Source organism: Stylophora pistillata, chromosome 12 (assembly GCF_964205215.1).
Source record: "Stylophora pistillata chromosome 12, jaStyPist1.2, whole genome shotgun sequence".
Lineage (NCBI taxonomy): Eukaryota > Metazoa > Cnidaria > Anthozoa > Scleractinia > Pocilloporidae > Stylophora > Stylophora pistillata.
Window position 1 is genome coordinate 11,156,260 of NC_142530.1, and position 24,941 is coordinate 11,181,200.

The 24,941-nt window shown below is 38.8% G+C and overlaps 1 protein-coding gene and 1 pseudogene across 1 annotated transcript; one reads left to right on the forward strand and one right to left on the reverse strand.

Annotated features, from left to right (window-relative positions):
- The first annotated feature begins 16,283 nt into the window (after positions 1–16,283).
- LOC111331076 (uncharacterized) lies at positions 16,284–17,015 on the forward strand. The gene has a single exon (XM_022936108.2). It carries the CDS (start codon positions 16,284–16,286, stop codon positions 17,013–17,015), a length of 732 nt encoding a protein of 243 aa, XP_022791843.2.
- A 311-nt stretch (positions 17,016–17,326) lies between these two features.
- On the reverse strand, positions 17,327–21,553 carry LOC148718804 (uncharacterized; annotated as a pseudogene).
- Positions 21,554–24,941: the final 3,388 nt, after the last annotated feature.

A 24,941-nucleotide genomic window follows, 5' to 3' on the forward strand; every position in this document is an offset into this window, starting at 1 on the left:
AGACGATGTACTCCTATCTTCGAGAAATTTTGTACCGCGTTTTGTGTATTTTAAGTTAGGACCGTTTTTGATTTTATCCGTAGAAGAATTGTAAAGCGTATATTTAGTGTCTTCGATAAAATTAAAAGCTCTACAAAAATCTTCTCGTAACCAAAAGTTTATAGCACGTGTTCGATTCGCTGCCATATCTGCATCAATGAGGTTGGTATTGACGGTGACGGTGACGGTTTCATTCAAGACATCAAATTCTACTCTGTATTCTGCTGGGTCTGTTTCGTCGTAGCTTAAACTTTGGTTGAACGGTAGAGCCGCAAGAAATTTATCGTATTCAATGTGAAAAATTGCTTGTAAAAAATCAAAAACTGTTGGAATGTCTTTAAAAATATTTTGAAGACTTGATCTGTGAGCAGTAATTAAATCGCTCAAAAACACCTCTGTTGAAATGTAACTTGTCGCCCTTTGTCGCATGTTCCATGTGGGTCGTTGGGTGCGTACCAATAGATCGTCACTGCTAAGAGTGGTATACCATTGTGTAAAAATATTTTCGGAAGGTATACTAATTCCAGAAAGAGCCACGTGCCAAGCACCTTCCAATTGTAGTTGTTTGGGTAGTCGAGTTTTCCACGAGTTGTTCTTATTTTGTGGAAAATATTGAATGCTTTTATCGCGACTCGTTAATACCAGTTGAAATTCTTCCATTGTTTACGCTTGACAATAGACGCTTCTTTAAAAAAAAAATGCGAGTGAATGTCGAGTCAATTTACACCGCTTTTTCATTTAATTCGACGGAAATGTACAACGAGAAAACAGCTGCCGCCTTCTTCAAACTGTGCAAATAATTCGTCTGGAAATTCGCGGAGATCCGTATGAATGGTTTCGATGCGATGAGTTCTCAGGGAATGTAGTCTAAGTGCGAAGGCGCATAATAATCGTATCCTTTGAGTGTCCGAGTGTACGTGACGAGTTTTAACTATTTAGTGACTATCTCCTATATTGTTTGGGTCGACTAAATCGGTATGCACGTAAATAACTCTTGAACTTTTTTATTTTTGCAACACGAATCTATGGTCTTTGTAAATGTCCAATTCACCTCGTGCATGTAAAATTTAAACAATCCATTGATCGATTCCATTTGATTTCTTCTAGGTCGAATAGCGGCACCCGTTCTATTTTCAGTAGATCTATCGCCGCGTTTTTGCACCATTAAATTAGACCCACCTTGATATAAGTCGTTATTATTCTGATCTTTATACACGTGCACCCATCCCATGAGAATACACAATTCTTTTCGTAGAAACAAGTGACATCGCTTTAAAATTTCAGCTGAACTCGTACTCAAGGGAATGGCGTCGGTGTTAATTTTGACCGTTTGTTGATCTCTATCGAATGCAAATCGAAATTGTGAATTGGCGCCGTTTTTATCCGTCGTAAGAATTTTCCAATCGGGAAAATCTTGTAAAAATAAAACTTGAGACTCTTTGACCATGCAACGAAAAAAATCATCGACCGTCTCAACCAGGTGTTTGCGAAGACGATACATTTCAATGTCCATAGCGTAAGTTAGAAATTTATCATCATCCACCGAATAGACCATTCTTTCCACGCGCGCTATTAAATCACTACTGTGTAATCCTGCCAGATAATGCGTCAAGATATTTTCATCCGGCATCGAAATTCCCGCTAAGGCTAGTTGATAAGTTCCCGGTAACTGAAGGGGTGGGTCGAGTCTATTGGTCCAAGCGCTGCAAGTATTGTTGGGAAAATACTTGGAAAGAGTACCATATAACCCCATACATAATTATGCATTCAACCATTAATTATGTATGCACCCTATTGTTTTTTAAGACAATGACTTATTCCCATGGGTTTAGCATATATACATTACTAATAAGTACTTACTGCTTCAATAAAAGAGAAATTGATTGAGAGCGGCTTTTTTGTCTCCATTCCTTTCTCACGTTCTTCTCCCTTCTCCCCTTTGTTCCCAATTCCTTTCTCCCCTTTGTTCCCAATAACTCCTCCTCGGTTTTTTTTCTTATTTTTCCTTTTTACCTTCATGGCAGTTCTGCCGAGCCTTGAACCATCGCTCCTCAGACAACGCGTCACTATCAGACCATTATCAAACCATAGCCTTACCACTATGCTACGCAAACCATTTAGGAGTTCCTCTCCAAAAGCTACTTTTTCTTTTACCTTTCAGTAAAATAATTTTCATAACAATATGTGCATTGATATAATGCATCAAAGGTCCCCTTTGCACTAAAGAATGCATTTCTTCTTCTCTACGATTGGCCAAATACCACATAGAAAACAAAATTTATTCATACCTCTTTCTAATAACATCAACGAAAGAAGAAGATAGAAAGAAGGACAACAACAACTCGGAGATGGAGAGACTGAATTTTATTCGACTTTCTCGAATATTATCGGATCACGACCGGTGCATACAGTGGTGTAAGGATCAAAACCTGCTTGCGACGTCGGTAAAATGTCCTCGAGCTGGGTGCAGCGATGAACTTAGCTGGACGCGACGTGCTTCATCGCGAGACGGTACGAGTGGCGATGTTTAAAAAAGGGTTGCGATGGAATAGCTTCAATGCGCCGGAATTCACCGGTGCGCACACACAGGGCATCGAAAATACATGGTGGGGAATCAAGCGAGGTTTGCCCCAAACAGGAACATCCAAAGGACTTTTCGATGGCTACCTACAAGAATATATGTGGCGTCAGCACTACAGAAACGATCCCTTTGGAAGCATTATCCAACATATCGCCAAACTTTATGAAGTCCAGAAAGACTAGATACAAAGGTTTCTTTGCATCGCTGTATGCACCGGCCTTCACGAACAATTTTCATCACTAGGACACGAAAGGATAATGAAAGAATCAACCAAAACCACAAGAACAGGTAAGACACAACATCTATTTAAAGCCTGACCGTAGACTTAACGTTATTTTCCGGCCAATTTTACGCTTTCAAAGCGAAACTGAACATTAAATTATATTTCAAAATTAAAAACCTCTGGAAAATGCCTTAAATTTCTCGTTTTGCAAAGCCAAAACGCGCCGAATTTACCCTGTTTCAAAAAAGACTTAGAAAAAAAAATCCAAATTTTGAAAACAAAGACTACTAGTCTCTGTGGAGTTCTATTGTTATCGCTATTGTTTTCATTGAACAAAGACTGAATGCATAATTAATGTTGGGGTTATATGGTACTCTTGCCAAATACTTGAGACTTTGATCGTGAGAAGGTAACAGGAGAAAAAAATCACCCATCCTGATTTTTTCTTTTTCTTGGAAGATCTTCTTCCTGCTGTTATCACCCACTTTAAATAGAGGTTTCTTGCGAGCCTTTAAATCTCCGTTCAAAGACTCCCACACTTGAGTTTTATTCTTTTCAGACACTTTGATGGGAGCCGTGCGTATGCTGTGATGAAAGGTGTGGTTATATTGCGAGAGTAATTTGAGTAGGATATCGGTATGTTTCAAGGTCTTGGCAGCTGTGAAATAGCGATACAGTTTGGTTTTTAAGGTACGAAAGAATCGTTCGGCGATACTCGCTTCCGCATCTCTCGTGCGTGGAAAAATGGTGTATATCTTGCGCAGTGAGCCAGGTTTGAAAGGTCTTGTTATAAAATTCTTTGCCGGCATCCGTTTGTAATTTCTGGGGTTTCCTACCTTGTTTTGCGATTTTAGTAAACGCATCTGTCACCTCTTTCCCCGTTTTCTTTTTAAGGGGTACTGCCCACGCATATTTAGAAAACGCATCAACCACGACCAAAATGTATCGAAACCCTTTATTTTCTTTAGCAATTGTCTGTACTTTTATCAAATCGGCTAGCCATTGTTCGTCAATATCAAAGACTAACACGGGTGCTAACTCTCCTCGGCGACGACGCGGTTTGTGTAGGGTATAAGCTAAATTCTTTTCCAATTCTTCTCTTGGCTTGAGATAGGGGTATCTTTTGGGCTTTGGCATACGGCTGAATACCTCCTAAACTCCCAATATGTCCAGGTGATTCGTATTCATTGCGTTCAGTTTTTGTCTTGGACATTGCATTCCATAATATGCTTTGAGAAGTAATAACGTCATCCACACTTTGACGCAGTAGTAAGTCATCCAATACTTGCCAAGGTACTGCGAGTACAGTTCGCGATAGCCTCTATATGTATATTTCCCCCGATACCATCTCATGAATAACATCAAGTGAAACACTCTTTGCGATAGGGAAAAGGTAGGTCTCACTACGTAATTGAACAAGGTAAGTTCGCATCCAGGAGGAATCATATCATACAGTACACGACTGTGTTCTGACGAGTGGACGATATTCTCTATTCTCCGACAAAAGAAGGAGAGTACAGAGTAATGAACGTAAAGTAGTTTCGACCACAGAGACATGGTAAACACTGATGAAATTTATCGGCGTCTTTTCTTATAATGTTTCACATTATCGACGATTCCTTTCAAAGCTTGTTTTCCTAATAGCATTCCTTGGCTACCAAATCCGGGAGCGGGGCCCGATAACAACATACTGGTTGTATAAGCTATCTTATCGGTGAGTGAAGGGCCTTTTCTAAGCCATTGATTGGCTTTTCTAATAGAAGCACCCCCTCTTTGTTTTTTCTTAGCTTTCCTTATTCGTCTGCGTTTCCCCATGCTTGGAATAACAATGACAGACAACTCTTTACATCACACATTTTATTTTTTTGTCACTACTTATCCATAGCATACTCGTACAATTCTAGATCACGTTTAATACATTGTAATTCGTCTTTGGTGACGTTTAATCTTGACGATACTTTCTTAAATTTGGAAAATCCAATCAACTGTGCTATTTGAAAGATGTCTTCTCTAGAATGTTCTTCCAGCTTAGTCGGGTTTCCCATGGCGTAAGCTATTTGGAGTCCTTCTTAAAGATCTAAGAAATAAATTGATTCTCTATTACTTCTAAACCGAATAAAAATACTTCGCGCAATAATTTTAACAATCCGATACATAAATGTTCCCATACTTGTACTCTTATGGTGATCAAATCTTCGACTTCAGCGGTGTCCTGAGTCTTAGAGTCTAAAGAAAGAAATTAAATTAACGCGTGAGAATAGTCATGTTTCTTTCTTTGGGAAGGGATCGCCACCACTGAAATAATTTGACATCGCAGATACAATTGATTGTAATTGTGCTCTGACTTGAACATGCCCAATGTAGGAGTCTCGCCACACTCGCACTTCATCGATGCAATCCTGTCAAGGGTAAACCACTCGTGACCCTGTCTGCGACATCGGTCGTTGTAGGTACTGTATTCCTTCAAACTGGTAAACACAGGGCAATTGTCGACGGAACAGGTGAGAAAGACGTCTTGTACCCATTCTTTCTGTGAATGCACTTCATTCATTCCCGAGTTATGAATGGGGCAAGGGTAGCAGACTCCTACACTGGCCAGTAAATCCTCCAGAGTATCGTATTGATAATTACCTGCTTCAGGTATCTCGCCTTCTTCCGAGACATTCACTTCAACTGGTGGTGGTGGGATAGACTGTTGAATGGGGGGTGGTTGAATGGGTTGCTGCTGTTGTACATCGGGCTTAATAAAATCCACCAAATTAGCTAGCTGTCTCAACGGTTCTACTAATGTCATCTCAGGATTTGGGATTTCTGAGGGACGCATCCTCTCTTGCTTCACAGGATTATCTTGGGCGTAGTAAGCATCTACACTTTTCCTCCACCTTTCTTTCCACGCCTCTTCCTCTTCCTCTGTCCTCTGTGAAGGGAATGGGATGTCTAAGGAAAGGTTTTTGACATTTTTCTTCTTGGCCCAGTTTTTCTTGGGTTCCTATGACCTTTCCGTCAGGGTACTTTTCTGCCTGAGTTTATACCTCAGGCGTTTCCTTCGGAAAGACCCAGTAATTAGCCCTGCCAAACATTTACAAGCTATTGCTTAGTGCTCCATGATTGACAAATCAATATGACGGCTAGTTCATCTGGACGAGAGAGTCTGGTTTTTAGTTCCTCAAAATCAAATTTCGCGAAAATGTTGCTTCTTTTGTTGGTGCAATGTTGGATACCATTTGAACGGCCTCTGCACTTTTTTTTGCGTCCAACATTTGCAGGGGTAGGGAGCTAGGCGATACTTTTGCGTTTTTATTATATATTTAACTTGTAAATATATTTCATTTCTATACACATCTTTATTTTATTTTTCGAGCGTTTTTAACATCAGCCATTAGGCTCGGGGGACTGGGTAACCACCTCCTACATTACCGATGTGAAATAAATTGTTGTTTTTGAAATAAATTGTTGTTGCTCAACATCCGTTCAACTTTTGTTGAATGAATGTTGGTCAAATGTTGAAACCATTTAAACGGGCCTTAAGCTGCAAGTCTTTTGAATCCAATTTGAAAGTTTGCCTCAGTAGTGTCAGATACCAACAAAGAGGCATCGCTAAAAATTTCCTGTAAGCAGAGTACCCAAACAAGAAAATCAAATTGTTGCTGTTTCCCAGTTTATAATAAAGGAACAGTTGTCAGAGTATGCACAAATGCGATACAACCTATGTTGAAAAAAACAAAGAAAAGCTAAGTGCGGAAGCTTTTGTTTATTAGATGTGGGTAGATGACCCTGTACTAAGCTGACATTTTACAAAGTGTGTCATTATAGTACCAAATTAAATAGCCTAATAAAAATAGTTGCCACTACTTTTCAATAATCTCAGTTTTCATTAGAAAGTGAGAGAAATAGCAAATACAAATGCAGACACACCCCTGCATCAAATGCAGTTGTGAAAACTCGACAAAAACCTGGTACCAGCCCTGCCTATAGATGTGTACAGTTTTTAATAGGATTTATGGTTAATTTTCTTTTTGAATGTTTCCATAAATAATATATTTAACAACCTTACTTATCTTTCACATTCAGATTATTGTTTATCACCCCAAAAAAACCATTTCAAAGGAACTGCCAACAAATTTGCAAAGCTTGGGGATTGCTCTTTGCAAGGCTAAGACCACATCAGCTTTTGCTTTGGAAGCTTTTAAATACAAACAGTTGTGCAAGGCACTGATCGACCGCTCTTGCTTGGAGTTGGACAAGGAATGCAGGAAAATTATGAGAAAAAAATCAGTATTAAAATGCAGTCTGTAGAGGATCTGAAGGAATTTAAATGGTCTAATCTTATGAAAGAGTGGAAAAGGGAGGCACCTATTCTTTACAAGGTTCTAAGGGCAATTGCAGTGTCGTTCCAGTATTCGCAGATGAAAATGCAATCACTCAAGCCTACAATTGGATCTGCTGGTGCATTGCTATTAAAGGCAAGAAATGCAAAAATGTCTGCTGTTTATCATCTTTGTACTCTTTCTCTCTTCCTTGGTCGCACAAGAAAAAGGGTTTGTTTTAAGACATTTATTCCATACTTTCCTCATTACATGATTGCCATTGTTAAATTTGAAAGCAAAATTGTTTATTTAATATTCTCATCCTAGCAATGTGAAAGATGATAATCACATGAAAGAGATGTAATGCCTCAGAATTACCTTCTCTACCAAATGCCTGCAAATATGCTTCAATATTGTTTGGAGGACCATAATTAATAACCCGATGCTGACGTTTCATATCCACTCCCATACCAAGAGCACTGGTTGCAATGATGATTCGACCACTGCCATGTGGATATTTCGAGGATGATAAGACATGCTGCTAGATTTTTAATGTTGTTCCACTGTGATACATTGCAATCGTCCTATTTGCTGATTTTTTCAAGGAACTTTTGGGCCAGTAGGCCACAAGTCTGATAATTTCTAACATAAATCAAAGTTCTTGGACATTCAACCCCTTTAGTGGTGACCTCCTAAGCCAACCAAGAAAAATTCCAATGTCAGTTGTTACCTTTTTAACAACCAATTTCACATTCTTCCTGTTTCGGCTGACAATGATTTGAATACCTTGTTTGAAACTAAAGAAACCAAACTAAAACCCACTCTGAACGTGCAAAGCGATTCAATTCGCGCAAAAGTACTTGTATAATTAGCTCCTAACATATTTATGCTAATTTAGTGTTACACCTTGCCGCAAACTTTGTAATTTTTACTTCTCCTTGACATTGGCGTCATGATGACACCGAAGCGTCGGTTTTTGTCGTTGGTTTTTGCTTGTCTTCGCATTTCCAAATCTTTATTGATAAGAAACTAAAGAGCTCCATGATTTTCTGTCTGGTGGCTGCTGTAGCAGTTGCAGTCAAGGCCAATAGCGGAACTTCTTATGGCAGAAGATACCTTATTTCTCCAACAAGGCCACACCACGCTGGGCACGCGCGCCATAAAAACTGCCGGGTTCGCTGTGTGCAACATTTTTGGGCCGTGAAGTTGGGAGACTGGGCTCCAATAACATTTTCCGTGCGTCGTCGAGATCGGCCGTTTTTTACGAAGCCTAACGACAATGTAGTTCGATTGATCGTCGATTTGGCGCCAATATGGCATTCTACGAAGTGAGAGCTTCACTTTGATACCAAACATGGCCGACCTTCTCGTTACGGTCTCTGCAGGTATTGCAGGTATGTCCCCACTCGAGTTCTTATTTGTGCTTAAGCGTATCGCTAAGTAACAGTTGCTAATATTTGGCTTCATATAAATTTCGTCTGTCTACAGCAAGAGTACAGTTTTTCACCAAGAACCGTGGAAAAGCAATGGAAGAAGAAACCTATGTTTTTAAATTTTCGGTTCTCACAACCGATTAACTGTGCGACGGCCAGGAAGAGCGAGCTATTTGGTCTATTTGGTGCAGCGATGTGTGAGAACATATCGCACTTTTTAAACAAGAGGCAAAAAGATAGTTAAAGGGCTTTACGAACAACAAACTCGAGGGAACGTTTCATTTTCCATTTTTTGTGAATCATCACTCAACACTGGAGCACATCAGCTTTTGCTGAATATTTTATCGTGTTTAAATAAATGCTGTTGTTGTTGTAGCAGTGTTAAAGAAGACGTCATAAACATTAACCTTATGGCTCGAAGGAAGGCTAAAGTTTACAGCCGGTTTAATGTTGGGGTTTTTTTGAAAGAGAAAAGGCGTTTAAGAGATGAAGCTGCCAAGACTCACAAAGTTCTAGTCAAGCAAAAGGCTAAATTATCAAACCTTATTCTGAAAGTAAGTATTCATACCCCCCCCCCCCCCACGAAAAATATTTTTAACTCCTCACTTACATACATTTTAGAGAGAAAATAAATCAACATATTATAAGTAAGCTGGCATCCAGATCTGTGCCTTTGCAATCAAAATATTTTACATAGAAGCCTTATGGATTTGTGTCTATTAACATTCCCACTCATGATTAAAAAAAAAACAACAAAAATAAAAAGTTAGACTATACTGGCAAGGACACTAAGGAAAAATTGTCAAATTTGTTTATATTTGCTGTAAACTTATCTGCATTTTCATATAGTGCAATTGCAGAGTCTGCTGGTTTGACTTAACTTTACAACTATATACATGGATAATCAACTTACATTAATGAGCTAAATGACATGAATGTTTTGTTTCATTTTATCCTTGACTCAATAAATATTTTTCTTAATGTTCTTGTATATAGCAATGAGTTAAAAACAAAGTGAAATTATTGAGGTTATGATCAATTTGAACCACGGCAGATACAAGCATGTACCAGAATTGAATCATTTCACATTTTCCACCTCTTTAAAGGTAGATGAAGTGTCTGAGGACATACAAGAATTGGAAGAACACTTGCCTGAAGCTGGCACAGCTATCCCTCAAAAACAGAAGGCCTTTCTAACTAGGCAGTCTATCGAGGCAAGACGCAAAAACCCGACTGTCCTCCCTTTTGATGATAAGAAAAGGCCATCTTCAACAGTGGAGACACAAAGAAGGTCAGAGACATACCAAGCAGCCAAAGAAATACATGGGGCTGACCTAAATGATAATACTCCAGCACACATAGGTATTCTTAGTACAGCTGAGAAAAGGTGCCCTACAAAGATACTAGTTGACTTTATGTCAAAAAGTAAGAAGTTTTCCAAAAAGGTTTTTCCTAAACTTTATAAGAATGCAGCAGAAAAATTTGAAACTTCAGACATAAACATGCTTAGAAGTGTTTCAGTTTTCTATTCAAAAGGGGTAATGGGTAAGAAAAAGTACAGATCTGTGTACAGATCTCTTTCAATGACTACCAATCCTAAGAGGAAAACCAAAACAACACGCATTCAAGTAATGTCATGTTCCTTGCCTCGGTTAGTTCCCTATGACAAACTTATCAAGTTTCTCAAAGAAGTTGACATAGGAACCTTAAAGAGTGTAAGAGAGAGCTTCTGTTCTGATTTGGAACCTGAGGATCAGGTTGATGGCTGTTACAGAAATTTAACAGAATGTCTTGTTAGATTAGCAGCTTTCTACCTTACAACATTGAAAGCTGAAGATTTTGATTGGTTTGGGGAACCAAATACTTTCCAAATAGCCATTGGTGGAGATGGAGCCCCTTTTGGTAAATTTGACCAGTCTTGTGCCTGGCTCATTAGTTTTCTAAATGTGGGTCACAGGGTTTTGAGTAACAAAGATAACTTTTTGATCTTTGGGAGTAACTGCTCAGAACAAAGTACAGCAGCCAAAAGGTACATTGCAATGATTGCTAACGAAATGGAGCAAATAGAGAAAGGCTCATTTGATGTTAATAACACCATTATTAAATTTAAGTTTTCAGAATTCCCCAATGACATGAAAATGTTGGCTTTTCTGGCTGGGGAGCTTCCAAACAGTGCCAAGTATTTTTCAACATTTGCTGACATTTCAACTGATCAACTGCTTGATGTAAGCAAATCATTTGGCCCAGAACCCCATAATGATTTCAGACCATGGGAATATCATAAAAGATTATCTGTTGCTAAGAAAGTTGGTGACCTCAAGGATAAATTAAACAAGACTCAGTTAGCTTCCAACACTAAACGCAGCAAAATAACAGCATTCATTGCTTCTAGTAAGAGTAGGCAGGAGTTTGAGCCACTCATTGGTAAATTCATTGACAGAGCACATTTAGATCCTTTGCATCTAAAGAATAATGCCTGTCAGCATATCCACAAAATAATGTTGCATGAAGCTATCCAAAAGTCTGCCCTTGGAGGTAATGTAACAAATATGAGTGGGGTACCTTGGGATTCTCCATTTTCCAAGTTTGTACAGGCACTGAAATCTAAATGCCAGCTGTCCCGCTTAGCAAACAAAGTAACAAGGTGGTTTAATGAAACAAAGGCAGATGGGAAAGACTTTGAGTATAGATTTACAGGCAGAGATTCCAGGATGTATTTACATAATTTTATGCATCTAGTTGTGTCTTTGGAGTCCCCTGCAGACACTGCAAGGCAAACCTTCAGACTGCACACTTTTGCATTTGTGAGCTTGCAACTAAGAAATGCAGTTTCTTTATTCTGCAGAATGACTATCAGTGATGATGAAATTAAAGTGCTGTCTTCTTACTGCGCCAACTATTTCAAGGCTTATAGTTTTTTTACTGGGATAGTAACACCTACTGTATGGACAATAGGTCACATTGTCCCTGTGCATACCAAAGATGTTAAGTCCAAGTATGGAAAGGGTCTTTCAGTTACCTCAATGGAAGGGAGGGAAGCTAAACACATTGCTATTTCAAGGTACTCCCAAAACACCAACTATGGCATGAGATGGCAGCAAATTTTTCGCCATGAATTTCTTTTTTTAATCTGGTTAAGGGAAAGGGGATATAACCTTGAAAATTACATTCCTTCAAAGGACAGGTATGTCCCTAACAGAGTTGCCCTGAACAACTTCTGTTTTTGTGGTTGCCCAAAGCCAGAGGTGTCAGAAAGGTGTGGGTATTGTTCACATCCACATAAGCAGGCTATTTTGCTTTCTTGTCAATCAGGAAAGCTGGCTGTTGCTAAGAAGCTCTACTAAAGCAATTTTTAACTCAGTGAAATCACTGTCCTTTAAAGTGTGTAAAGCTTTGCATGTTGGACAATCAAAGTGCCTTTCAGAGGTTTATGTACATTTTCTGCAACAATTGTCTTTGATGTGCAGTTAGTTCTTTAAGTAGTTACATGCAAATCAATGTTAAAAATTGGGCATGAACTATTACTTGCATAACTTGTTTAAATAAGGTATCAAATACCAGTTTTTTGAATTTTACATTTCAATGCCTGTATTTATATTTGTGTATGTTACTTGCTGTATTTGTATTCACTGACCATGCATTAAGTATTGTTAATGTATATGAATAATTTATTATCATTCCATTGAATAACATGTATTTACAACAAACTTTTAGTCCATAGACCAGAAGTATTTATGCATACCTTACATGCATTGTAGTAAAGTATTAAAATTTTCAATTTTCATTTGTCAAGAAGAAGTGTTCAGAGGTTTTAAAAACCCATATTTATTTCCAATCTTGTAAACAATCAACAATGCAAGAATCTTATTAAAAGCATTTTTAACAGACTACAAATTGTATATAATAAACTAAGTCGTGTAAAGGAAACCCATGTATGTTCCAGAAACCATAATGACACGAAACAGTCATTTGCCGCTTTGAATACTTGTAGTAAAGTTTGAATTCCTTAAACCTCGAAATAAGGACTTTTGCTTTGCCCTTCCCAGGTGTCTTCCTTCTCAAGTAACTTTTCAACTGCCCTATTGATTTTCCTGTCAAAATTCGAAACATGTAAAAAACAGAAGGCAAATATGCAATTCTGATTGAGAGGCCCTTACGATTTCCTTCGATGTCTACATTGCTCCTTAGCTCATGATTTGTTGTGGTTGAAAAGGCCCTTTTAAGAGCTAAAAAAATTTCCTTTGGAATGTCACGGGTAAACTCCAAATACCACGGTCTCCTAATTCGCTGACGAGCTGACAGCCTCCTGTAGATTAAATCCAACCATGTACAGGCTTCGTCTTTTAGCACTGCCCCTGTGTTAAGTGATGATTCACACAGAATGGCAAATGAATCGTTCCCTCGAGCATGTTGTTCGTAAAGCCCTTTTAGATATCTCTTTGCCTCTTGTTTAAAGAGTGCCATATTTTCCCCCAGGTCACTGCATTCTGTAAAACAATTGACAGCCGAGTCTATAGCTACAGTTTTTTGGTCGCTTTCCTCATCTATGGAGTCTTCTAGCTCTTCAGTGTCACTACGAGTGACTTCTTCAAGAACATCCTCAAATGCTACAGAAGCCGCCATTTTGAAATTTGTTTTGCATTTTAAAGCGCGCGTCCGCTGTCCCGAGATGCGATCACTCCGGCTTTTTTGATGGCGCGTGTGCCCAGCGTGCACCACTTACGAAAAGGATCTTTCTTTCTTTATATCGGAATTTTCACCCCCGACATGGAAAAGGTTAGCAGCATGGTCAGGAAATGGAGAAAATGGCTGAGCCTGTGTTTCTTACATGTAGAATTTACCAGGTTATTTCGAAGATATCTTTACACCGTTGTACAACATAGTTGTGTATATCAGCCTAACTGCTACACACACCAAATAATCTTGTTGATCTCAGTCAGAATATTTTTTTTCAGAGGAGGTAGATTTGAAAAAAGGATGTGGTCAGTAACATTTGTTGGCATACTTGTCACAGACTACCTCTCTACCAGCACAGATTTAATAGGTTTTGTAGTTTTTCAGTACTGTGCAAATCTTCAGCTTCAAACAGATCATTAATTTTAATCTGTTCAGTGGAATGGCCTAACCTATTAGGTGTGCATTAGGGTTAATGTACTCACCAATGAACAGCAGTATGTACTTCATCACAAACAACAGCAACAGTATTCTTTTGAAAATGTTATACAACATAAAATAACCTTAAACAATGTTATTTTCTTCAGGTGGACAGGAATTAGAGATGATTTGACTTTTCTGTTAGATGAGTTAAGCAACATTTGTCTCTGTGCTCTTCCAAGCAAAATGAGACCCACTGAACAACTACTTGGTTCCCTTGGTTTTTTTGCATATAGACGCAATTCCCCGAGTGACTGCAATAAAGCCCTTACCCTATATGGCCCCGAGATGCCAAGAGGTAGAGAGAGAATAACAGTGAAGCTCCGTCAGGGCCAGCAGACTGCCGAGAACAAGAACAACATCAGTGTTGCATCATTTTCTGGTAAATAGCCTATTGATTAAAATGATGCAAATTAAATTCTTCAGAAACAATGACAACCTTTTGGTTACATAAATATACCACCTAGTACATTGAGAACATCCTGAAAAGTGGAAAATTTACAAGGGACTACGGCATATGCCAGAAAGAAGTGTGCCTGGAAGATAGGAAAGGTGATTATAATATTATCTGTATTTTGCAGATGTGCGCTTTCTGTAAGTGAATAATTACAAATTTGAAGCAGGTTTCACATTGCAAACTGACGTCCACATCATTTTTCTTTAAAGAAGTTCCTGGAGAACGAAGCAAAGCTCTAGGCAGACAAATTGGAGGATCTGGAAGATACGTTTCTCTCCTGTGAGCAGCTCAACTTGCCACCTCCAAGAAAAAAACTAAGAACAGGAAGTCATCAGATCCAGGAGATAATCTAGAAATAGCAAAAACTTCCAGCTACATTTCAAATAGATCGTTTTCATAAAGTAATATTCTCAAGAATATCCAAATGTATATGATACAAGCATGAATATGCAAGTAATACACATATACATTTTACTGTGCTGTGTAAAAAGGACTTTCATTGCAGTTGCCATATGTGTTAACATTAGACTCAAAACTCAAAATGACAGGTAACTCAGACAGGTATTTATTCTCAATGTTTGCTATTGATGCACAAAATTCCTGCAACGGTTTTTCGCATCATCACTGCAGATTGGGGACGTCCCCTTTGACTGGAAAAAAGCAAACGTACATGCAATCTTCAAAAAAGGAGACAGGTCACTCGCTTTGAACTACAGGCCCATCTCCCTTACCTCTGTTTCCTGTAAGATCATGGAACGCATCATATTTAGCCACATTATGACCCACCTTGAGGAGTTAAAGATTCTATCCGATATCCAACATGGTTTTCGCAAATCTCGTTCGCGTGAAAACCAACCACTCATCACCCTCGAAGATCTTACTAAAAACCTTGATCATGGCAAACAAAGCGATGTCATCCTGTTAGACTTTGCCAAAGCGTTTGACACCGTCCCACACCAACGCCTTCTACCCAAGCTACACCATTACGGCATACAAGGTTCAATCAATTAGTGGATTCAAGCTTGGCTTTGCTATAGGGAACAATCGGTCTTAGAGGAAGGAGTCAAATCAGCACCTGTTCTAGTCATTTCTGGCCACTTAATGTTTCCTATTTACATTAACGATATAGGTGTAAATATAGAGTCCCATATTCGTCTCTTCGCCGATGATTCCTAACGAGCTTAAGATCCTACGACGGCAGACATCTGGGACGGCAAGCGGAAATGAAGTTACTGCCAGAATTACTTCCGGTTGCCGTCGTTGGGAGGTTTCCCGCCGTCGCGGCCTTGTCTGTGGCATGAAGAAAGCCATTTTGCCGTCGCGGCTAGAACGTGAGTAAAGTTTAACAAAACAAAGCCATTTCAACTTACTTTGAGCGTAAATTGTTGGCAATTTTGACAGTTTATTGTTAACAGAGGATGTCTGTGAGATAGCTAAGCAAAAATAAACGATTTGTTAGAGGAAATTTTAACTTTATTCATTTGCCTTTCTCATTAACAGTTCATCACTAGTACTGGGTCGATGTCAACAAAGAAAGCAACCCAGTAAGTTTTACAATTTCAGTATTTCTCTTTATTTCAATGAAAAATTTGTAAACTTGTTCTGGCTTTAATTTATGGGCATGATATTATTCTATTTGTCTATTCTCGAGTTTAACAACAAGGCTTATCTGAGAAAATTTTCATAATCAACAGTTTCCGTAATGTTTTTCAAGCCATAAAAAACGTCTTTGATTCGGCGTGAAACTGATAGTTTGCTGCTGGAAATTGGTTAAACATTTATCAACAAGATAAGATTATACCTGTATTATGCTGTTTTCCATGTTATGATTCAAATTCTCCTGTGTTTAAAAGATTCAAACCAGTTTTTATTCGGGTCGTCCTTTGTCTCGTATCTATTACAAAATTAACGTCGTTTGAGCATTTTTAAACCAAAGAAAAATTTGAACCACGACATACATAAACAAGAATGCTCTGATTTATTTTAGAGAGTTCTGAACTGAACCAAGTGGTTGAAATTGAAGCTAAGTTAGCAGACTCACCACGATTTTTTAAACATAAGTTATATTTTCTCAAAATATAGATCCAACATGGAGTGGACAGATGACCATGACCACTCTCTCTGTCAAGAAATTCTGGCTCTAGAGCCCTTCAAAACTAAAAAGGGAAGTATCGCAAGAGGGCAGATTTGGGAAAAAATTGCCAGTAGTCTCAACTCCTTGAAAATTCCAACATTTAAAGTTAATAAGCGCTCGATGAGAGAGCGTTACACGCTACTCATTGAAAAATTAAAGAAAAAGTTAAAAGAAGAGAAAGAGGCCAGCGGAATTGAGACTGACATGAGTGACGTTGAGAAAGCTTTAGAGGAAATACTGGAAAAGGAGGCTGATGCTGAAAACAGTCTGGAAGTTGACAAGAAAAAGGAGGATAATGCCAGAGCTGGCGAGAAGCGGAATAGAGCAATGGAGAGCATGCGTTCAACACAGAAAAGAAAGGATGGTGATGAAGTCGAGGACGTAGAGAATGCACAACCTAAGCAAAAAGTCACAAGGAATAGTGGTGGGGACACAGTGGCATATCTACGTGAGAAAAATGATATGGTTCAGAAATGGAAAGCTGAAGAGTTGAAATTGCAGATGCAGCGCCTGGACGTGGAGAGAAGAAAGCAAGTTGAGTCTCAAAAGCAACATCAAGAATTGATGCAAATGATGGCCCAGCAAGTCCAGCAGCAACAGAATCAAATACAACAGTTTCAGCAGATGTTTGCTGCCATGCAACAACAGCAGTCACAAATCATTTTGAGGCTTTTAGAAAAACATTGAGTAACAGGAACGCGTTAAATCCTTTTGTAGAGGTTCTACCCTGTGTTTTGTTTCAATTTTGAGGCTTTGTGACTAAGTTTTTGTAACATTAAAGAGGATTGATATGGTGGGGGGGGGGGGGGGGGGGGTCCGTTGCAATTTTGGAGCATTTTCTGTGAATTTTGTTGGGAAGGTCCGCTTACTCCTCTGCTCTCCCCCTGGTGTTGTTATACCTTGTACCCTCTGAAATGGATTCGTAACCCTTTTGAAATTAATTATAGTTGTTGTTATACATCAGTTGACCTGACTACAAATACTACAGAATAAATACCAAAACTTTAAACAGTAGTTTATTGGCAGGCTGCAGACATACACTGCTACATCTTATTCATCACTTGTGTCTTTCACGTTAATTTATCACTGAAATCCATTTCAGGGTACAAATAATTTTAATTGTCAGGAAGAATAATCCTGAACGGTTGGCGGGTCAATGTCAAAGAAATCTGATGTAAAATTACCATACAAGCAAGTCATGGCATTCCTTAAAATTGCACATACAATGTGCATCTTTCCCACCGCACTCAGTGATATCTTTTGAGTTTTCTTAAAATCCACAAATTTAAAATAGTGAACACTATCCCCAAAAAGCCATTCTACTGAAATGCGGAGACTGCTCATTTACTCGTTAAACTCTTCCATCTGAAGAGTGATACCTGCAGCGCGATATGGCACAACAAGGTGAACTCTTAATGGGTAACAGGGTCACCATATAAGGCCATAGGGTTACCAGTGGGAGAAAAAGCATGGTGTTCAAGGATTCGCAGAAGGCCAGAATCAGCTAACATTCCAGCATCGTGTTTGCGGCCCTCTGGAAGAAAATGCACATTTTGATTGAAAATTGTGTTCTGTACTTAAAAAATGCGTTTTTTATACTACTTGATATGTTTCACACCTAAAACTACTTTCACCTATCTATCACTCTGTTTGTATTTACTGTGTGACAGATGGTTCTCATGTGACTGAAAATTGAAAGGAATAATTTCCATTACCTACTGGCCCGTACATGTTGGCTATTATACCACAGGGCAATGCAACAGATTGGTATTTCAATCCGTGGACTCTTTTGTGTCCGTTGTAGACAATTCCTTGGTTTTCCTGTGGTCGGCAAATGGGTCTTACTGTACCATCTATGAAGCCAAAGCAATTCGGCAGGGGACTCCCTTTCCTTTGTATGGCATCAGCATAATTCTGAAGTAGAGGGGGGCTCATTAAGGTGTGGTTCCATGCTGTCAGACGGTGATGATGTAAGCCGTACACAGTTTCCAGTACATGATTAGTGATCATACAAATTTCTGGTACTGGGCGGCCAAAACAATGGATTAGGTCACTGTACCTACAAGGGTACGCTAATCTTCTCAACAAAAGACAAAGGCCTTCAATTCCATCACATACAGTCTCTTGTTCACATGTATACGAATCAGGCAGCCCCAATGCGTCTGCGAGAACAGGTATATCCCTCTTTCGGAAACGAAACTCTGCCAAGCACTCACTTTCGTCGAGTCCTTCCAGGTCAAAATGTTCGTAATTCTGGTAGGGATAATCGAGATTCTTTGAAGTGTTGGCATCGTACAAAAGTAAAAATTCATCTTCTGAAATGTCACCATCATCAAAACTTGTTATCAACAATTCACGAGCCTTTCTAAAGGTAGCCATTGCTTTTCCTAAATTAACTTCGAAGAGGAAAGCTACTACAGCCGCCGTCGTGCGCGCTATCTTAAGGCTATTTTTCGCGCCATGGCAACGACGACCTCTCCCCAAGCCCCCTCGACCAAGTCTGCCGTCCCAGATGTCTGCCGTCGTCGGATCTTAAGCTCCCTACTCTCTTATATGCAACCGTGAGCAGCAAGGATGACGCCAATACCATACAGCAAGACCATGACAGCTTAGTCGCCTGGACCAATCTTTGGCAAATGTCCCTCAATCGTGACAAATGTAAGCTCTTGAATGTTAATCGATCAAAAAGTCCAATCATCCATTAATACACATTGAACGGGATTCCACTGGAATCTGTATCTCACCATCCTTACTTGAGAATTGAATTGTCTTCCAATCTGAATTGGAACTTTCATATAGAGAATATTATAGGGAAGGCTAACCGGTCCCTTGGTTTCATCAGACGTAATCTTTATTCCTGTCCAGAAAGTGTTAAAAGTCAGGTATAGCTCACCCTCGTCCACCCATGTCTAGAATACGTCTGCAGTGTGTGGGACCCACATACTATAAAACACTCAAGATATTTAAGGAGTTCAGCGGCGAGCCGCCAGAATCGTGAGTAGTATAAGGGGCCCTTATGGGTAAAACCGAGAGGCCTGGGTCCGAGTGTCTCGGCCGAGCTAGGTCTAATTAGTTATTCATACCGCGTAGGTGTACGAGGGTGAGGGTTAGGGTTTAGGGTTTTGGTGTTAGGGTTTAAGGTTTTAGGGTTAGGGTTTTAGGGTTAGGGTTTTTTTTAGGGTTAGGGTTATCGCGAAGGTTCATGAAATCAGTTTTTTAAAAATAACGGTTTTCTCAAAATAATGACAACAAAAGAATCCAAGATGGCGGGGGGATTAAATACAACATTTGCATATGGTTTATTTACTCACACAGCGCGGTATTTGATTTGTAAATACGTGACATAACCCAGAAAGGCAGTCATCATGTCTTTGTACAACTGATGGAAAGTAGCTTGTTCTCCCACTTGTGCATCATAGGTTTCAATTTCGTCAATGTATTTAGTCTCTTGTCTGCGTATTTCACAAAGATCTTGCGTGGTAGCTTTTTCTTTTACAATGGCAAATAATTCGTCTAGGACGGCTCTGGCCCGCTGGGGATTCTGTTCAATCTCTTCATCCAAATGAGCTACAAACAATTGTTTTTCAGATGTCATTGTATATCGCAATAGCGAAGTATAAGGCAAGGGTTAACACTACAGCGTCCTCACAAGTTAAAGGAGTGGAATGATGGCAGGTACAACCAATCTAAAAGAGCAAATATCTATGTTAGAAGAGAAGATTACTGATGGCCAGATTCATCTAGTCCGTAACACATTCCCCTGGGCAGAAGATGTATTACCAGAGATTCCATTTAAAAGCATGATGCGGGAAAATCGAGTGGGAACGTACTGCTGGCTGTTCCTCAAGTATCTATTGAGGGAGTACATTGCTGATATGAAAGAAGAATTAAAAGAACTTTAAGGCAAGGAGGAAATGAGTGAGCGGAAAAGAAAGGCGGAACGGAAAAGAAAGGCGAAACGGAAAAGAAAGGCGAAACGGAAAAGAAAGGCGGAACGGAAAAGAAAGGCAGAGCGGAAAAGAAAGGCGGAGCGGAAAAGAAAGGCGGAGGAGACAAGAGTCGAAGAGATAAGGGATGTAGTGTCGAAAGAACTGAAAAAAATCAGAAGAAAAATGGAATGAATACTCACCGCATGCCGACCAGGCCGTAATGAAAGATGTAGAAATAAATGTTGTTTTTTTAACGTAAATGTCTGTCTAGTATTGATTGACAAGCTGTCATAAAACATAGCGTATATAAATCGGTCGTTTCGTACTCACTTGCTTCGTTTTAGCGATGTCTTCCGTTGAAGACTTTACATGTGAATGCGATATACTGATTGACGAAATAGAGAAAGAAGCATGGTACAGTGTAGAAATCAGAGAATTGCGAAAAGTATGTTTGCCAAAGTGTATACAAGAAATTACCGAGAAGATTGCTTTACTTAAAATTAAATGATGCCTAAACATGTGAGTTGGAGTAAAGCAATCGCTTATAAACCGGCAGAAATTTGGTATCAATGTACATCTTGTCGGTATCATATGCCTTATAGTCGGAACCATAGAGTCCTAAAGTGTGACGTCACGTTGCCATGACAGCATTTTTTTCTGGTCTAAACAGTTTAAACTCATACTTCAAACATGGCGTCTTTATCGATATGCTCACTCGTTTCTTTCTTTTCTGGAGAGCAGAAATCGCTTGATCGCGGAGAAAACCACTTCAAATCCGACCATGTCCAAAGCTTTATTTATTCCAGGGGAGTTATCAAAGGTGAAGTCCAAGCAAGCATGAAAAATAAGGAGCACAAAGTCACAGTAAGTTGCCAATTTGGGATCACAACACGTATGTTCAATTCGAAGAACTCCCAACCCCGATTTCACCTCCAATTTAATGTTTATATTGCGGAATATATATTGCAACTTACGTGTCTGTTTCGAATTATCTTTTTATCAGATTTATCTCGATGAAAACCTTGAAATAAAAAACACAGAATGCGAGTGTCCTCGCGGCGAGTTCAAGTGCAGTCACGCGGCAGCCATATTTATTTATGGCATCCATAACCTTAGCAGGACGGACCTGGAATGCCAATGGAAACGAAAGCGAAAGGCAGAAAGCGTACAGAAAGCGTACAGCAGTGTTAAAGAAGACGTCATAAACATTAACCTTATGGCTCGAAGGAAGGCTAAAGTTTACAGCCGGTTTAATGTTGGGGTTTTTTTGAAAGAGAAAAGGCGTTTAAGAGATGAAGCTGCCAAGACTCACAAAGTTCTAGTCAAGCAAAAGGCTAAATTATCAAACCTTATTCTGAAAGTAAGTATTCATACCCCCCCCCCCCCACGAAAAATATTTTTAACTCCTCACTTACATACATTTTAGAGAGAAAATAAATCAACATATTATAAGTAAGCTGGCATCCAGATCTGTGCCTTTGCAATCAAAATATTTTACATAGAAGCCTTATGGATTTGTGTCTATTAACATTCCCACTCATGATTAAAAAAAAAACAACAAAAATAAAAAGTTAGACTATACTGGCAAGGACACTAAGGAAAAATTGTCAAATTTGTTTATATTTGCTGTAAACTTATCTGCATTTTCATATAGTGCAATTGCAGAGTCTGCTGGTTTGACTTAACTTTACAACTATATACATGGATAATCAACTTACATTAATGAGCTAAATGACATGAATGTTTTGTTTCATTTTATCCTTGACTCAATAAATATTTTTCTTAATGTTCTTGTATATAGCAATGAGTTAAAAACAAAGTGAAATTATTGAGGTTATGATCAATTTGAACCACGGCAGATACAAGCATGTACCAGAATTGAATCATTTCACATTTTCCACCTCTTTAAAGGTAGATGAAGTGTCTGAGGACATACAAGAATTGGAAGAACACTTGCCTGAAGCTGGCACAGCTATCCCTCAAAAACAGAAGGCCTTTCTAACTAGGCAGTCTATCGAGGCAAGACGCAAAAACCCGACTGTCCTCCCTTTTGATGATAAGAAAAGGCCATCTTCAACAGTGGAGACACAAAGAAGGTCAGAGACATACCAAGCAGCCAAAGAAATACATGGGGCTGACCTAAATGATAATACTCCAGCACACATAGGTATTCTTAGTACAGCTGAGAAAAGGTGCCCTACAAAGATACTAGTTGACTTTATGTCAAAAAGTAAGAAGTTTTCCAAAAAGGTTTTTCCTAAACTTTATAAGAATGCAGCAGAAAAATTTGAAACTTCAGACATAAACATGCTTAGAAGTGTTTCAGTTTTCTATTCAAAAGGGGTAATGGGTAAGAAAAAGTACAGATCTGTGTACAGATCTCTTTCAATGACTACCAATCCTAAGAGGAAAACCAAAACAACACGCATTCAAGTAATGTCATGTTCCTTGCCTCGGTTAGTTCCCTATGACAAACTTATCAAGTTTCTCAAAGAAGTTGACATAGGAACCTTAAAGAGTGTAAGAGAGAGCTTCTGTTCTGATTTGGAACCTGAGGATCAGGTTGATGGCTGTTACAGAAATTTAACAGAATGTCTTGTTAGATTAGCAGCTTTCTACCTTACAACATTGAAAGCTGAAGATTTTGATTGGTTTGGGGAACCAAATACTTTCCAAATAGCCATTGGTGGAGATGGAGCCCCTTTTGGTAAATTTGACCAGTCTTGTGCCTGGCTCATTAGTTTTCTAAATGTGGGTCACAGGGTTTTGAGTAACAAAGATAACTTTTTGATCTTTGGGAGTAACTGCTCAGAACAAAGTACAGCAGCCAAAAGGTACATTGCAATGATTGCTAACGAAATGGAGCAAATAGAGAAAGGCTCATTTGATGTTAATAACACCATTATTAAATTTAAGTTTTCAGAATTCCCCAATGACATGAAAATGTTGGCTTTTCTGGCTGGGGAGCTTCCAAACAGTGCCAAGTATTTTTCAACATTTGCTGACATTTCAACTGATCAACTGCTTGATGTAAGCAAATCATTTGGCCCAGAACCCCATAATGATTTCAGACCATGGGAATATCATAAAAGATTATCTGTTGCTAAGAAAGTTGGTGACCTCAAGGATAAATTAAACAAGACTCAGTTAGCTTCCAACACTAAACGCAGCAAAATAACAGCATTCATTGCTTCTAGTAAGAGTAGGCAGGAGTTTGAGCCACTCATTGGTAAATTCATTGACAGAGCACATTTAGATCCTTTGCATCTAAAGAATAATGCCTGTCAGCATATCCACAAAATAATGTTGCATGAAGCTATCCAAAAGTCTGCCCTTGGAGGTAATGTAACAAATATGAGTGGGGTACCTTGGGATTCTCCATTTTCCAAGTTTGTACAGGCACTGAAATCTAAATGCCAGCTGTCCCGCTTAGCAAACAAAGTAACAAGGTGGTTTAATGAAACAAAGGCAGATGGGAAAGACTTTGAGTATAGATTTACAGGCAGAGATTCCAGGATGTATTTACATAATTTTATGCATCTAGTTGTGTCTTTGGAGTCCCCTGCAGACACTGCAAGGCAAACCTTCAGACTGCACACTTTTGCATTTGTGAGCTTGCAACTAAGAAATGCAGTTTCTTTATTCTGCAGAATGACTATCAGTGATGATGAAATTAAAGTGCTGTCTTCTTACTGCGCCAACTATTTCAAGGCTTATAGTTTTTTTACTGGGATAGTAACACCTACTGTATGGACAATAGGTCACATTGTCCCTGTGCATACCAAAGATGTTAAGTCCAAGTATGGAAAGGGTCTTTCAGTTACCTCAATGGAAGGGAGGGAAGCTAAACACATTGCTATTTCAAGGTACTCCCAAAACACCAACTATGGCATGAGATGGCAGCAAATTTTTCGCCATGAATTTCTTTTTTTAATCTGGTTAAGGGAAAGGGGATATAACCTTGAAAATTACATTCCTTCAAAGGACAGGTATGTCCCTAACAGAGTTGCCCTGAACAACTTCTGTTTTTGTGGTTGCCCAAAGCCAGAGGTGTCAGAAAGGTGTGGGTATTGTTCACATCCACATAAGCAGGCTATTTTGCTTTCTTGTCAATCAGGAAAGCTGGCTGTTGCTAAGAAGCTCTACTAAAGCAATTTTTAACTCAGTGAAATCACTGTCCTTTAAAGTGTGTAAAGCTTTGCATGTTGGACAATCAAAGTGCCTTTCAGAGGTTTATGTACATTTTCTGCAACAATTGTCTTTGATGTGCAGTTAGTTCTTTAAGTAGTTACATGCAAATCAATGTTAAAAATTGGGCATGAACTATTACTTGCATAACTTGTTTAAATAAGGTATCAAATACCAGTTTTTTGAATTTTACATTTCAATGCCTGTATTTATATTTGTGTATGTTACTTGCTGTATTTGTATTCACTGACCATGCATTAAGTATTGTTAATGTATATGAATAATTTATTATCATTCCATTGAATAACATGTATTTACAACAAACTTTTAGTCCATAGACCAGAAGTATTTATGCATACCTTACATGCATTGTAGTAAAGTATTAAAATTTTCAATTTTCATTTGTCAAGAAGAAGTGTTCAGAGGTTTTAAAAACCCATATTTATTTCCAATCTTGTAAACAATCAACAATGCAAGAATCTTATTAAAAGCATTT

What these genes read in the sequence shown, in the direction of transcription:
- LOC111331076 (XM_022936108.2), top strand. Translation starts at nt 16,284, where the DNA reads ATGGAGTGGACAGATGACCATGACCACTCTCTCTGTCAAGAAATTCTG.